General features: G+C 40.4%; 2 protein-coding genes across 13 annotated transcripts; both read right to left on the bottom strand.

The window, feature by feature from the left end:
* Nucleotides 1–745: 745 nt before the first annotated feature.
* On the bottom strand, nucleotides 746–4,547 carry lactb (lactamase beta). Of its 2 annotated transcripts, none has more exons than XM_011476119.3 (6): nucleotides 4,088–4,547; nucleotides 3,928–3,994; nucleotides 2,335–2,525; nucleotides 1,938–2,247; nucleotides 1,671–1,836; nucleotides 746–1,563 (listed from the first exon to the last, which is right to left on the bottom strand). In XM_011476119.3, exons 1-6 carry the CDS (start codon nucleotides 4,409–4,411, stop codon nucleotides 1,044–1,046), a joined length of 1,578 nt encoding a protein of 525 aa, XP_011474421.1. In that variant the 5' UTR covers nucleotides 4,412–4,547; the 3' UTR covers nucleotides 746–1,043. The 2 variants fall into 2 exon arrangements, with proteins under 2 accessions (XP_011474421.1, XP_004069693.1); XM_004069645.3 differs by having other exon boundaries at nucleotides 4,076–4,517.
* A 994-nt stretch (nucleotides 4,548–5,541) lies between these two features.
* Nucleotides 5,542–15,769, bottom strand: tpm1 (tropomyosin 1). Of its 11 annotated transcripts, none has more exons than XM_023955804.1 (10): nucleotides 15,479–15,769; nucleotides 14,784–14,909; nucleotides 11,313–11,446; nucleotides 10,723–10,840; nucleotides 10,357–10,427; nucleotides 9,605–9,680; nucleotides 9,348–9,410; nucleotides 9,194–9,263; nucleotides 8,592–8,670; nucleotides 7,149–7,888 (listed from the first exon to the last, which is right to left on the bottom strand). In XM_023955804.1, the coding sequence occupies exons 1-10, from the start codon at nucleotides 15,590–15,592 to the stop codon at nucleotides 7,885–7,887; spliced, it is 855 nt and encodes a 284-aa protein (XP_023811572.1). In that variant the 5' UTR covers nucleotides 15,593–15,769; the 3' UTR covers nucleotides 7,149–7,884. The 11 variants fall into 11 exon arrangements, with proteins under 11 accessions (XP_023811575.1, XP_023811579.1, XP_023811578.1 ...); XM_023955806.1 differs by lacking the exon at nucleotides 14,784–14,909 and adding an exon at nucleotides 15,102–15,227 and having other exon boundaries at nucleotides 15,479–15,719; XM_023955807.1 differs by lacking the exons at nucleotides 7,149–7,888; nucleotides 8,592–8,670 and adding an exon at nucleotides 5,542–6,298.

Here is a 15,769-nt window from a genome sequence, read left to right as displayed (position 1 = left end):
CATTTAAAGTTTGGTTTCATTCATTAATTTATTAAAAATTTGTTGTTAAAATCAAGTTTGACCTTAAAACTCAACACAGGTGACTTCTTTGCTGTTGTCTCCATCTAGTAGCAGCAGAGATTCCTTACATGTTCCAGGGAAATATGAGTAAAGCTTCACCGTTCTTTGAACAAAACAGATTTCCTATTGTTAGAGGTGTACAAAATACTTTTAAAACAATAGTTAGTTAAATTGTATCTTCGACGCTTAATTCATAAAGCCTGTTGAAAATAATCGAATTCTTGAAATTTGACAATTTTTGGAGCGACATTGTCCTACTCACTTTAAATTGACAATAAAATGCTGAAAATGTTTCAGAAGCTTTAAAATACTTGCACATTCTTTTTATTTACAGGTGTCTCCCTGCAAATACAGGGGAATACTGTATATCCTCCTGAGACCAGGCCCAGTCATTTATGTCCTCTTTAATGGACATTTTGTTTACCTGTATATTTCTAAGGAATTAAGGGATACCTTTCCAAATCCTACTCTACTCTGTAGAGGACATCCTGGGCTTTCCAGTGATGTGATGAGTTTGCATGCTGGGAACTTTAAGTTTTACCTCTACCAAGATGGCTGCCATACCATTTACCTCATTTTATGGAAAGGTGAAAGGCAAGTCAAATATGATGTATCTATTCCTTTCTTTACCATGATAATTATATATATTCTTGGTCATAAACATGTTAGATCTGAAAAAAGTTTCATGTTTTCTGCTTTAAAACAGCAGGCGTTTAATGAATGTCAACTGTAGTGGACACCAGGACCATTTTAATGTATTTACATTAAAACGTGCATTTCGAAATTGGCATGTAGAAAAAATGTAAGTATGACACCTGCAAAATCACCTTTGCCGTTGAAAATGAGATACTTAGTTTACATAAAATTCCTCCATTTAAATATATTTAAATTATTTCCTGAAACACAAGACGGGTTTTTGAAAAAATGGCCTCAAAATGAATGTGTGTCAAACACTGAAATGTAAACTGGCACAATAAAAGACATTAATCTGTAGCGTTTCGTGCTTTGTCAAACTCCAGTGCAATTTTCAGGGCTGTAGTGTTCAGTCCCACAGACTGCATGTTGGTGACGATGGTGACCACGACTCCTCGGGGTGGGACGGGGTTCTGATCTGCCACCTCACTGGGCAACACTAGGAGGACGCTGCTGGCCCCCACAGCTGCTCCGGTGTGTGACACATAGTGCCTGCGCTTCCTGCACTGGCCATATTTCTGCAGCTTCTCCACTACGAGCCAGCCTTGTGCGTACAGTCCATCCTTGTCCCAGCCAGGCTCCGTCTTGTCAACAGGAGTCCACATCTCAATTGCAGCTTTGGGTTTAAGGAAGCCGGGAAGAAGGCCTTCAGCATCTTTAAGATGGGCCACTTGGTAGCTGTAGAGCAGGGCATTCCCAAACTGCAGCAGATCTCCCACTGTGGAGAGAAAACCACCACCTGCCCACTTGTAGGAATTGTCCACATAAGGGCTGTTCACAACACGTCCTTTTTTGTTGAGATGATAAAATCTAGAAGGAAGATTTTGAAGTTTTACATTAAAAAATATTCATAAGTGTCATAAAAGTAATTGTTGGAAAAAAAACCTTAAGGCTTTTAATTGAGGATGACACCTTACCTGGATCTGCGGTAAATAATGCGGTCGTTCTCATCAGGAGTTGTGTTGAGCATTCCCAGCTCACGGAACATGTTCATCATGACGTCTAGAAAATGCTGGCCAGCAGCACGCTCTATGACGGCACTGAGCAGCGTGAAGGCGTGGGTGGAGTAGAGAAACGTGCTCCCTGTGAGTTGAAAAACAATCGTTCTGTAAGAGGATTTTTTTTCTTTTTAAAGAGAAGCAAAGTGGAAAATTTCACAACTTTTTTTTTCTTTTTTCCTTTACCTGGTTCAAAAACCAGCGGGTCATCTTTAAACAGGTTAAGTGCTTGAGTGACACTTTCAAAGTTTTCTTTTAAGTAATATTCTTCATGCTCAAACTCTTTTTTCTTTTGAGCCTGAGCAGAATCTTTGCCTTTATGGCAGTGTTCTGTTGTTGCTTGTTCTTTGTGTTTCTCCATCTCATCTTCCTCTTTCACTGGTTTCCTCAGAGGTTCATTAGCTTTTGCCTTGCCTGCTTTGATTTTGTTGAAATCTTTCTCATAATGGCGGATACCACTGAGGTGTGACAACAACATACGAGGGGTTATAGTGACCTGAAAAAGAAAAGAAATGTATACACACATTCAAAAAAAAACATTGTTATTTAAAGCCGTATTTAGATAGAATTTTATTTGACGTACAACTTTTCCATCAAAGTGTTTTTGGGGAAACTCTGGGACGTATTCTTGGACAGGAACGTCCAGCTTCAGTTTGCCCTCTTGACACAAGTGTGCGGCAGCTGCAGTAGTGAAGGGTTTACTGATGCTGGCAATTCGCATCACCGTTTCTGGAGTGCATGGAACACGGTTCTCCAGATCAGCGTAACCGAGCCCTGAATCACAGGAAAAAAATAAAAAAATTATAATAGTGACCAAACTAATGAAGAGAGCGGAGAACAAATTTCGCACACCTAGGTGTGTGACAGATAGTGGGACTCTGACTTTAACTAAGCTTTGTCCTTAAATTTGCACTGATGTATCCCCACTTTCTGCCCACTGCCAGTAAATGTTACATCTACTTACAGAGTTTTAAACTGATAAACCTAACATGTGCTTATGACACAGTTTAATGTTATCTTCTCCTTTTGCTCTTTGAGCTTTGGGGAGATATCGGGAATAATGTGACTTATCTGTGAGATGGTAAAGTGCTCAACTGTAAAGGGCATCACGGTTTGATTTTAGGACCTCTTTGTCTCTGATGTGAATAATGTTTCACTATTTTGATTATGATTATTAAAAATATTTGTTGGAAGACTATACAGGATGTTTGCTCGTGTAAAGAGGGGGAATTTATAGAATGATGGCTCCTTTATGTGATTTCTAATGGAAGAAGAATCAGCATCAGTAATATGTAATCATTTGGAAAAAAAGCCATGCTCTTAATAAAACCTACCCTTGTGAATGAAGGTTTGAACTCTGAGTTTAATGTTTAACCGAGAAATTAGGTTTTTGTGGGTGAGCATTCTTTCTGCAAACATTTTTATTTTATTCCCTAAACCCTAAGCTTCAAAAAAGCACCAACAAAGAGTGCAACAACACGAAAGAACAGGAACAGGAGCAAAGAGAGCAGCTCTGTTTTGTAACCTCACAGCATCTCCACTCATGCGTCCACCCTTTGTGTTCAGACCATTGACTTCACTAAACACAGAAGCAGAATGGAGACCGACTCACTCTGCGCAGACGGAAAGAAAAAAGTGAAATGCTTGTGCCGCCTCTAGCAGTCTGTAGAAACTGGTAAAGCAAGACAGGTTTCCTAAGGTATGCCTTTTAGAGGACATGGAGACGGTTTGTATACAATCAACCATAACCAAGTAAAAAAGTTTGCTAAAGTACGACACCTATGAGGATGAAATGAAACAATGTTCGCCCTTTATGTCCCACTTCAATTCTTCGATGAGTCCAGCCCTGTGTATTGAATAAAGGATGCAAATGTCAAATTTACCTACTTAAGATAACCCTAAAATAAACCAGAATAACCTGTGGGGCAGGATAGAACACAGTTTTAGAGGTCAAACATGCAAACATTTTAAAAGAAACATTAGATCACATGTTTGGATGCAGATGCAGCACTGGATCCTGAGCCTTGAACGAAAACACTTATTCTGTGAAATTTGATAGATGTCATTGCTGCTGATTAACTGGTGGAGATGGAGATCTCTCCAGGAGCATAGATCTGCTCCTGCAAATGTTCTGCTATGATTCTGTCTGACTGTCTGGTCCATGGTCTCCACCAACCTTCACTCCAAACCTGAGATCCATCCACAGAAACCCCAACCACCAATCCAGGAGCTCCAACCTCACCCTGAAATCACAGACACATTATTAGAAAAACAGGTGGACGTGCACGTCACCACAACACAGACAAGTCAACAGTCAGTCCTACCTCTGTGCCTACCTTTATCCGCTCCAAAAGCTCTCTGCTGACCTTAATGGCGCCCCTGAACCGATCAGTGTCAGCAGGCTTTCCAACTGTTTGATCGCACGAGCCGTACTGGAGTCCCACAGCTAAAGCGATTCCAACACCGACCCCACAGATCATCCAAACCTTCGACTTTGACTGGTTTCTAAACAGCACCGATCGTCCAGCTACTAGAAGTCGTCTCTGTGTGAGAGTTACAACGTTTGCCTGCAGGCTCACGCGCGTTCCTAAACTGCAATCGAGAGGCAGTAAAGCTGAGCATCTGCCACAGAAACGACGCGATAAGAACAAGCGGGACATTTTGGGAAAATTGCTTTCGTTGTTTTTAATCGGTTGCTGCTGCTTCGACAATCAACTTCCTGTTTATGCCTCCGAGCAAGACCAAAATAGTCGAACCCAGATCCGTTCAACACGGGTTTTTGTCAGTGGAAGCTAAGCTATGCCAATAATAATAATAATTGTTATTATTGTTACACAATTAAAATGCCATATTTTTAAATCTGAGGGATTATGAAATTAGGTTTAGACTTATTGAGCGATATCAGTACTTAAATGTTGGCCTATTTTCTTACTAAAAAATTGAGTCCTGGGGCGGAGCTACAGCGGAACAAGAGGGGGCAGCTTTGCCCCCCAATTTTTGAGTCAATATAGTATCATTATTGACAAAGATTAAGAAATCACAAATACATTAATACAAGTGACACAGGGAATTTTATTTATAATAAATCTTGAGCCCCTAAATTTGTGTTGTGCATGCCGACCTATCCAGGCTTCCAGTCAGGTGTCATTTGCCACCCTTCTACCCCCCCCCCCCCCCCCCAAATGTTCTAGCTCCACCAATGCCTCAGTCAATAAAAATTACGTTATGTACAGAATTAAAGATTTTCACGTCTCTAGATAAATACTTTTTCTCACCTGTGACAAGCAGATAATATATTTTTATTTAATTTTAAACTCCCTTTAGCAAAAGGTAGTGCAGTTGAAGTTTATTTTAACCCTTGTGCTATCCTAGGCACTTTAACGTTGGGTCATCTAGACCCACTAGACAGTGCTCTGACCCTTTTTTCTGCAATGATTTGTGGTCTTCACTGGTGTCCATGAATTGCATGAAATCTTTCCACCTTTATCCACCTTTGCCATGGTAGGGAGAACACGTCAATGTAAGGGTGGGGTCATCTAAGATAGCACAAGGGTTACGTGTACTTGAGTGTAAAAATATCACTTTGAACATTTTAAGTTTACAGTATGTATATAGTATATAAAAAGTAAAGTATACTGCCTAATTTTTAATGATTATTAAGTTGTAAGTGATGTAATAAACAGTCATTTTTTCATGCAGGGTTTATTAGTTTAGCAATGCATAAAAAACTCTTAATGAGGACAAACAAAATTAGAAAACTTTCAAAACATGCTTTTATTAATATTCAGAATTTTTTTACAGTTCAGATATGAGGAACATTTGAAACCTCTAAATCACAACAAAGCTAAAACATTGCACAACCAATTGTCTGAAACGATAATAGACAAAATGTAGACAAGTAGAACCTTGGTTTAAAAGCACATTTAGACTCTGTTTACTGTCATGCACACAGCTGACACAGGAGCTCCAGTATACAGTACATGCTGGCAGGCACAGGCTTTTACAGTTGATGGTCGGTCTGATTTAACCAAGCCTATATGCACTGCAGTACAAGGAGTAACACTTTGTTCTTTGGTTTGTTTGTTAATGGAGGTGGAGTTTTGTGCATTAGATGAGCTTCAATGCAAAATACAGACAATGATTTTTGCACAATGGCACATGTCATTTTAGAAAAGGACATGTAAAAAAACAACCCAAAATGCAACTGCAAAGACTGCAAAAGGCAGACATAAAAATTGGCCTAAAACAAACATGGTGTCTCTCACATAAGGTTTCATAAAAGGAAATAGCTGGGCTTATAATTTAACTCACTAGCTGAGTTTCGCTAAAGGCAGGACCGTGCATCTTGGAATATTTTATCAGGTTGTCCTTTTCTTCCCATATTGTCAAAGGTACAAATAGGGTTTTATAGTAAGCAAGGTGCAAAAAAAAAACAATAAATGTGTGCAGGGTCAGGCTGTAACTTCACAAGTTATTCAGTTCCATTAGAGTCTGGTCCAACATCTGATGCATATCGATGTTCTCTTCTTTAGCTTGTGACAGTTTCTCTGTTAGAACACCAAATAAAGACATTTTAATCTTCTACAAGCATGCACACATGGGTCAGTTAGTCAGTTTTCATTAATAATCAAACTGGTTACATAAAAGTGGTCTTTGCTTAATTTTTAACTCAACCAGCAGACCACTGGCAACGGAGGATCAAAACACAATCATGTTATGCAAGCGATCATGCACAGTATCAGTCAATCTCTATAAAAACAATAATAATGCAAAAAAAAGGGTTGAGCATTTCCATCTGTTAGAGGTTAAAATGGTAAGGTGACACGTTAGCAGTTTTAAATTGGTAACCCTGAAATCAGCAGTAACAAAACATTTCTAGCCGTGCATAAGTATTAAAACTATTTGATATTTTTAGTCCATATTTAAAACCCTACACACTTGACTCATTGGGAGGTGATTTTTCCCCCCATGATGTTGACAGTCTTTAGGGGCCAGGAAGCAAAATGAAACACAAACAGGAAGTATAATCAGAGGAAAAAGGAGCTTGTTGTTCTAAAACTTACCTGCCCAAGAACAAATCTTGAAAATGAGTAATTTTTAAAGAATATTTGTTCTTGTTTTTCACTTGGAATAATGCTCCAAACATTGCAACATGATAAGTATTTGGTTGTAACCTGTCTCATTATTCTGTAGAATATAGGTTAAGCTTTGGCACTTAGTAATAAAAGAAAAAAGGTAAGTTTTCCAAGAACAAATCATGAAAAAACAAAGAATTTTGGGGGGAAAAGCTAAGCTTGATTTGTTATTCCAATGAGTATTTTAGAAACAATCTTTTAGTTCCAAATTTTTGGGTCTTAAATTGCATACATTGTTTAGGGAAAAAAAATACACTTGCAGTTTGCCATTGTGAATTTATTAATGCTGTTGACAAAATATGATCCATAATACAAAGCTCACTTGCTTTTAAAATCACTGACTGTCAAATTGTCCAGATTTCCCCAGAACCGAATGAGGCTCCTTAACTCAGACACGCTGTTCTGTCTTCAAACTACCACTTTGAACCAGTTTTCCAGATACCTATCCAGCACTAATCTCTAACATCCTTCCAGTTAGTTATCACTTTCTCAACACTACATGTCAAAGAGAGCATGCATGCTTCTTTCTCAAATACTTGGCTCAGCTTTCAGACAAGCACCTGTTGTTGCTCAAGGGTTTTCTGCCCAAAGCACTATTGATACACTTCTAATACCTCAACTCCATAGAACAATATGTGAAGATTGAAATGACATTAATTACAATTGGATACTTTGAGAAAGTATATGGGTATTAAGGCTGTCATGTGATGAATAAAATAAATACCAGTTATCATTAGCACCACTCTAAAATAAGAAGACACTGAAAAGAAAGTAAAAAGGGACAGAATAAGGAGATACAGCTTACACAGAAGGAAGGATGTTTATTTCTTACACAACGCAGAAAGTTTCTAGGACTCTGTACAAGTGATGGGATGCAACGGGCATGAGGAGGAAAGAAAGGCAAAGCACAGAGGGAAGGCAGAGTGGACAGAAGGTTGGAGAGAGCAGACAGACGCTGCTCAGCCCACAGGAGGCGTCTTTGATGAGGTGTAAACAAATTATCTGTGTGGAAGAGAAGAAGCACAGTAAACCAGGGGGCATCGGTGAGGGAGCTATAAAGATATGAGATGAGCACCGCAACACACCATAATCCAATGCATCATGAAAAATGCATTGTGAAGGGTAAACATGATTTGGAGGAAGGAAAGTGCAGGACTGCTTCTTTTATCTCCCACATAAAAATGACTTGCGGAAAAGAAGTTTAGCAAAACTGGGGGCCCAACCTCAGAGATGCTAAACTACAACTGGTGTCATGACAAAATGAATCCCCACAACAAAGGGCCTTTCTTCTGGACAGAAGTAGACCAGATTAGTAGAGGACTTGTATGAGAATTTCTATAAATCTATAGTGATTGGATCATTGATTGATTAACATGCCTCCTTCATGCATTTTAATTGGATCACTTTTGCGATAAAATGTTAAGCCCATGTCTTCATGCCTAACCTCAGTGCTTCCACATATAGATAACACTGATCCAAGTAGTGACGCGTCTCAGGGGTATGAGAAGAACCAAGTCAAACAGTTACATCCGACATTCATGTTTGTTTTTCAAACATCAAATGTCTTCAGAAATGATGTGACAAGGCGGATGGATGCAACGTCTGAGTTTAACAAGCTGTAGTAGAGACAATGGAGGGGAGGGCAGGGGGACGTCACAGAGGAGGCTGATGACGACACAGACAGGTGCAGCGGGAGGAAAGTTACATGGAAGTCATGTCGTTGAGGGCGTGGTCCAGCTCCTCGCTGATGGCCTTGTACTTCAGTTTCTGGGAATACAACTCATCTATTGGTGTGCCAGAGGTGTAGGGAAGGGAGGTGCGGTGACGGAGAGGGCAAAGTGGGTGGAGCGAGTAACGAGGAGGTGAAAGGGGAGGCATCCATAAACATTTGCAGGAGAAAGAGGAAGAGAAGACAGAAAAGTTGAAAACAAAGCTGAGTGGGAAACAAAGTTTCAGTGGGATTTTTTTTTATATCAAAGGACAGAATAAAAGAAAAGTGCCACAAATGTTTGTGCAAATTCCTCAGCACAGTCAGGAATCTGCCATGTGTGTTTGGTCTTTATCTCTTCCTCTGCTTGAGGAATGAGTCAACACCTAACCCTACTGTTAGCAAATAAAACTGTTCTTTTTTGCTTCCCAAATAATCAAAGGATTTAATGAAATCACCAAAACAGAAATGAATCTGTTAAAAAAAGGACTAAGCTTAAGTGAGACCTTTGAAAAAAACAGAGTACTCACCAGAAAACAAAGGCTGACAAAATATATTTTTTTAAATTAAAGCGCAAAGAGAGAACACCAATGACGTACCTTCCAAGTCATCAATGGTCTTCTCAAGCTTGGCTACTGATCTCTCAGCGAACTCAGCGCGAGTCTCAGCCTGCAGGACACAAACAGATCTAAGTCCAACACTGGAACTGTATTAGAGCAGCATCAGACCCTGGAATCCAAAAGATGCCCGTACCTCCTTCAGCTTGTCAGTGAGGACTTTGATCTCCTCCTCATATTTGTCCTCCTTCAGTGAGTACTGTGGGACAAAAAAAACACAATGACAAGGTGTCACAAACACTCCCTGACAGCGCCAAATTCAATTCTAGGAATTTTAATGGACAAAAACCTAAAACAAAAATTGACAATTTGATAATTTCGGTTTTTCCATCAAATCCTCCAGGAAGAAGGAGGAATTGAACAGCATGCGGAGGCCCGGAAAGCCCCACGTACCTTCTCAGCCTGGGCCTCCAGTGACTTCAGGTTGTTGGTCACAGTTTTCAACTCTTCCTCAAGCTCAGAGCATTTGCTGGTGTTTTAGACAAGAGGAAGAGGTTGCCAAGGACACCCAGAAGGGCAATGGGAGGGGCAACAAGGACGGATAAGCAGATACAGATCCAAAGGATGATGGATGGTGAGAAAGAGGGAGAGGAAACAAAATAGATAATAACTACCAGGAATGAACAAGAAGGAAGGCCCGACATCTCTAAAGGTACCTTAACAGAGCAGGAAAGTGACGGCAAACTATAATTTAGGGGTTGATTTAACATTCAAATATGGAATTGTTGCACAGCGCCAAGCAACGTCAGGCAGGATATCATTGGAATACAAGAGGGAAAGAAGCCAGCAGGAGAAGTAAAGAAGAGGCAGCAGAACTAAGAATCACAACAGCTTCTAAAAAGAGTGTGTTAGTTTTGCTTTAGTACCTGGGTAACCGTGGAGCTTAGTGATTTCAGGCTTTGCTCCAAAACTCTTAGCTCCTCCTCCACTCTCCGAGCGCGCCTGTTAGTGGGCGGGGCACGCGTGTGCAAGCCAAAAACCATTCAAATCGTGGTGAGCATGCAAATAATCAGCACAAAAAGTAAGAACACACGGTCCGCTGTTTACACGGAAACAGTAATGTGCTCTGTGTGTTAGTGTGCAGAGCTGAAATTTGTTTCATGCACGTGTGGGTGCTGATTTAGAAAAAAGCTGAAACCTCTTACCCCTCTGATAGCTCAGCGCGCTCCTCTGTGCGCTCCAGGTCACTCTCAATGATGACCAGTTTACGAGCCACCTTTAGGTGAAGCACACCACGTGTTAAACAACAACTCGCACAACGTTTAGTGTTAATATTTATGACCCGCTCTTTCACCTACATTTACAGTTACAGAACATATTGTACAGTTTGTTTGCCTAAAGTTATGTGTGAAGACTGAGTATGGACAAAAGTATGTGTAGAAACTTGTTCTGAAAGTAAAAACTTAAAACTGCATGACATAAGAAAGAGAAAGTTCTTAGAAAATGGAATTGTAAGTCATGGAGATGCAGATTCCCCATCAGCAATTCTTGCTGGCGGCTAAAAAACTCGCCTCCTCATATTTGCGGTCGGCCTCCTCAGCGATGTGTTTGGCCTCTTTCAGCTGGATCTCCTGGATCTCCATCTTCTCCTCATCCTTCATGGCCCTGTTTTCAATGACCTTCATGCCTCTGTGGAAACAGACAGTCAGGGAATTTTAGGAATTGTGTGTTTGAATCCTGTGCACTTGTGACATTCTCCTCCAAGTAAAAAAAAAAGTAAAGCAAAAAAAAAAGAAATTCAGCTGCAGAGCAGCACAAGTGAAGAGTTACGTTCATTTTGCCTTAAGGGTGCATGAGTCAGAGATCATTTGTGTTTACCACTAGGTCTCACCCAAGGCAGGGAAAAATGTTAAATATTCAGTCAACTCAAACTCAGAGTTCCACTACTTTAAAAAAGATGGCATAATATTTGAAGACTGACTGCCTAAAGGTTAGCTTTAACCCAGATTAGGACCAACGATAACCAATCTGAACACAAGGAGGAGGAAAACTTGATCTCCAGAGATTGTTTTTTATTCATTTAAAAAAGCAAAAAAAGGTTGAGAGCCTATGTTGCAGTATAGGCCATAAGGAAAAAGAATAATACATAAAAACCTCCCACCTCTCACTCTCATCAGCAGCTTTCTCAGCCTCCTCCAGCTTTGTCAAGGCAGTGGCCAGACGCTCCTGAGCACGATCCAACTCCTCCTCAACCAGCTGGATACGTCTGTTAAGGGAAGCGACGTCACTTTCAGCCTAGGGAGAGAAAAGTTAAAAATGAGGAGACTTAAGAAATTCTTTCACACACAATCTGCCTAAAAAGGCAAGCAGGAAATGTAACTATTTGAGCCAGTGTTTTAGGCTTGGTGGGACAATGTAATCCTGCATTTTTTTTACACTCTTAATAAACTTGGGTCATTTCTTCTTGGGTTATTCCTCTTGGGACATGTTTTTGGAACATTTTTTTTTTTTTTTTTTTTAGTTATAGTGGTTTCCTTTTAACACAAATAACTATTCTTTGCTTGAGTTAAAATAACCCACTTTGGGTTATTTTTAGCTATGGAGTTTTTAGTGTGTTATTAGTTCTATGTCACTAATTCTATGGCACAATTTCTCATGTACACCCCCCACCCCCCCATATTTCAGGCGCTGGTGCACCATACACTGCAGGATCATTTGTTTAGGTGCACAAAATGATCTTGCACTCATGTAGTGTTGGAAGATTTGTTGTTGTTCTGACATTCATGTGTGCATTCTGAGTCAGACAGGTATTTTTCTGATCCTTCTAACAGCACATGAACGCAGCATTTCTTTAAGTTTGCCCTTCTGACAAATTTTAGGACATTTTGTGGCCCACAAGTCAAAGTGGTTAAAGACATCCAAAAGCAGTCATGCACATGTAACTGTATAACAGCTCTTAGAAATGTTGCTTTCAAAGCAGGAGTTCATGTAGGCCAGTTCACATGAAATAGGTAATGTGTTTATTGCTAAAAAGTTTGAAGCATTTTGGATTATCCAAACTTTTAAACAAGTTTATTTTTCTAAATTCAGCTAAAGGAGGACTAATGTCAATTTAGTTGGTGGGTACTTTTCATTTTAGTTCAAAAAATGTCTGCTCATGATTTTCAAAACTGTTTCAGCACCTGAATGCTGAAGTAGAAAGGAGTGAAAATACCACAGGAAACTTCTATTTACTGCTACTTAATGCCACTTCTGCTTTCTGTTGTGTGCTCAGCAGGTGGGTAACTACCATAAAAAAATCTGCATTGAGCAGAAAACAGCAGCGTTTTCTAGCTCATTCTGTTATCTGCAGAATGCTGAAAAGTATGCACAGGACAAAGTGCATTTTCACCTGTTCTGTGACACACTTAAAGCAAACTTTTCAGAAGCGGCATACTTTTTTTCCGCTCTGCTACGCGCTCTTGTCTTTTGCAGCTCTGAAAAACGACTGTCCTTATAAGGACAAAGCACAAAAGCTTGACAGCACACACTTAGAACCGAAAATGTTGCCACATTTTACCTCCCACTTCCTGGTGTTTCAAAATTGGATTTAAAAAAAAGTGACATGTTTGACTTGGTGCTACGTTGACCGCAAACCCCGAATTTCGTAGAGCGGGTTGACGGAGAGACCGTTACGAGCATCATCATTGAGGAGATGAGGCAACACCGCGGTCCAACCCATTAGTACTGAACCGCTCCACCGTCAGCGGCCTAAAACCATCAACAACAGACTCGGTTCGAAGCAGCCGGCTGTCAAAACCCATAAGAAACTAAGGCGACACCCGGTAAAGCTCGGATTTCCGAGCTGTGGTGCGTTTGGAAAGAAAATGTCACCTGCTGTCGCTCCGTCTAATCATACAAACAAGCGCGTAAATCACGTTTTTTCATACATATTAAGGGTAATGAATCACGCTTACATGTTCCCTGGCTTTTCTGTACTCAAGCAGCTCCTTCTGTAACCTCTCGGCTCTTTCTTCAGCTCCGTCCGCCTGCTCTTGTAAAGATCTGATCTTTCGTTTGACTGCATCCACCGAACTAACTCCAGCCATCGTGTATAACAATATACTAAATATAAATATATATATAAAAAACACACACACTGAGCTGCCGTCTATTTCTGAGAATTTGAAAGGAAGAAACGGAATGACGTCCTTGATGGTGCAGAAAGCTGCGCGTTCAGATTTGACAGTGCACGCTTTCTGGAGACGCGCTGAGCATTGCCAGTTTTTTCTTTTTTTAATCCAGGAAGTGCAGCAGATTTCACCTAAAACTATAAAAGTATGCATTTCAGAAACAGTTATTACTGACATTTTTAAAACCTTGACCTTCTGTAACATAAAATAATAAAATTAAAGGAGAGTAAATTGATTAAATGCAACAATGCTACTTATTTTTAAACCCACCCAGTTTGTGCTAAATTAACTCAAAAGAGCAATATTGCTCTCTGCTGGTCAACACCCAGTATTACACTTTTTTTCCCAAACAGCTGACATCCTCACTGAACCTTCTAATTACATGCTGCGAGTTTGAAACCACATCCAAATGTATGAAAAGTACCACGCAATAAAAACAACAATTAAACATTGTAATTTCTGTATATATCAACCTAAAACGGCGGATTTGATTTTATAAGCCTCTTAAGAATTAAAGACTTCTCAAGTAAACTTAAACTCACAGGACTTGGACTCTGACAGACTTTGGCCCGACAACATCTTTGTAATCCAATTAAGAGATTATTACAACGGGTTTTCCCCCTATAGAGACACACTGCAACCTGATTGACTTTTGGAGTAAACATCTCCGTTTCAATGCAATACAACTCATAATCCCACATGTTGTCATAAATTGGACTCCTATTCAGATTTTCTCCCCACCCTTTAAAAGCTAAAATTAAAATTCTTTACATAGTCCGCTAGGCCACATCCAAACGTGGGAAACCCTCAATGCTTACATTTTTTAGTTGTTTCTTTTACTGTCTTTTTTTTTTAAAGAAAGCTTTTTGACGCATCGTGATAGGAAACTATTATTCTTTCCCTGTGGGAGAAAAAGCGCAGCGCGCTAATGTGAGCTCTAACTTGACCATATAAAGGAGTGGGCTATATTTATCCTGGCGCTGACTGTCGGAGTTCTGAGGAAGTAGCCACATTATTAGACTGTACCAGCTATAGGATACAGATATACTAAAGATCCCCGATCTTTAGTTTGTGCAGGCCTGAAGGAGGACAAAAGTTAAATAATTGGGCGGTGGATACAGAAAATATTCTGAGTTATTTGGGTTATTACATTTTAACCATGACTTTCTTATAGTGCTGGACTGTGAGTGATTGTGCATGTGACTTTAAATAACACGAAACGACAGTTTAATAGTAACTCTAGCATAATTTTATATTTATTTAGGATAAAGCGTGTTTTTTTGTGAGTCGCAATGCTTTAAATACACACTTTATCCTAAAAAGGGCTGATAAAGCCAGCTTCAGTTGTCTAAATCTATTTCTATGGTGTGAAACTGTCGTTTCTCTGACAGATGAGAGGGTGAAAAGGTCAGGCAGCGTGATGGAAGGAGGGTGCCACGGTGAATCCCATCCATACTCACGTCGGTGGCTTTCTTCTCAGCCAGCTCAAGTTTCTCCTGGGCATCTTTAAGAGCCTCGGAGTACTTGTCCAGCTCATCTTCTGTTCCTTTTAGCTTCTTCTGCAGGGCCACCAAGTCGTCCTCCAGCTGGTTTTTGTGTCAGGATAGTTTCAGGGTGTGTGTGTGGGCGGGGGGTGATCAGCAGGAAGATGGGAGTGGCGTGAGCGCGCGCGGAGGCGCAAGTGCGCGTTTGGAGCAGAGACGCAGAGGACAGGACAGGGGAAAGACAGAAAGAAGAAAGGAGTTAAAGAAGCTCATGCACTTTAGACAGTCAGATACCTTGGTTGCAGTCTCCTCTGCACTCAGCAGCTTTTCCTCAGCAGTTTGGAGCTCCTCAAACACTTTATCTCGCTCGTCTTCTGTAGTGCGCAATTTCTTTTCCATCTCTCTTATATCGTCCTCTAACTACACGTGCATGCAAAAGAGTTCAAACGAAAAACATTTAAACGTAGTTTTCCATAACTTTTCGCATCTTTTTCTTTATTTTCATCACCAGTCATTCAAACTGCTGGGTCGGATTAGCTTCCAAAATAAACAGAATAATGCATGTTTAATATGGGTTATCCAAGAAAATAAATAATCCACATTTGGAAGTCAATCCACTTAAGTTTATACTTTTTACATTTCCGTCAAAGAAAAACGAAAGAACTGCAGACCTGTTTGCTTCTGTCCTCTGCTGCTTTCTTGTCTGACTCAGCCTGCTCAGCTCTGTCCAAGGCATTCTCCTTGTCGAGCTTGAGCATCTGCATCTTCTTCTTGATGGCATCCATGGTCGCTTATTTGCTGTTTAGCAGCACCAACTAAAACGTCCAAGAGGGAGGAGAGGAAGAGGAGCAGGTCCGGGGCGTCTGTGCCGCAGTGAAGGCTGGGCTGGAGTGCGAGCTCCGTCTGGCTCTGCCCTGTCAAATATGTCCTTTCAAGGGGAGGAGGGGAGACTTGGATTCCTG

Source organism: Oryzias latipes, chromosome 6 (genome assembly GCF_002234675.1).
Source record: "Oryzias latipes chromosome 6, ASM223467v1".
NCBI lineage: Eukaryota > Metazoa > Chordata > Actinopteri > Beloniformes > Adrianichthyidae > Oryzias > Oryzias latipes.
Note: the sequence above shows the minus strand (reverse complement) of the source record. Positions and strands in the feature narration are given on the sequence as shown.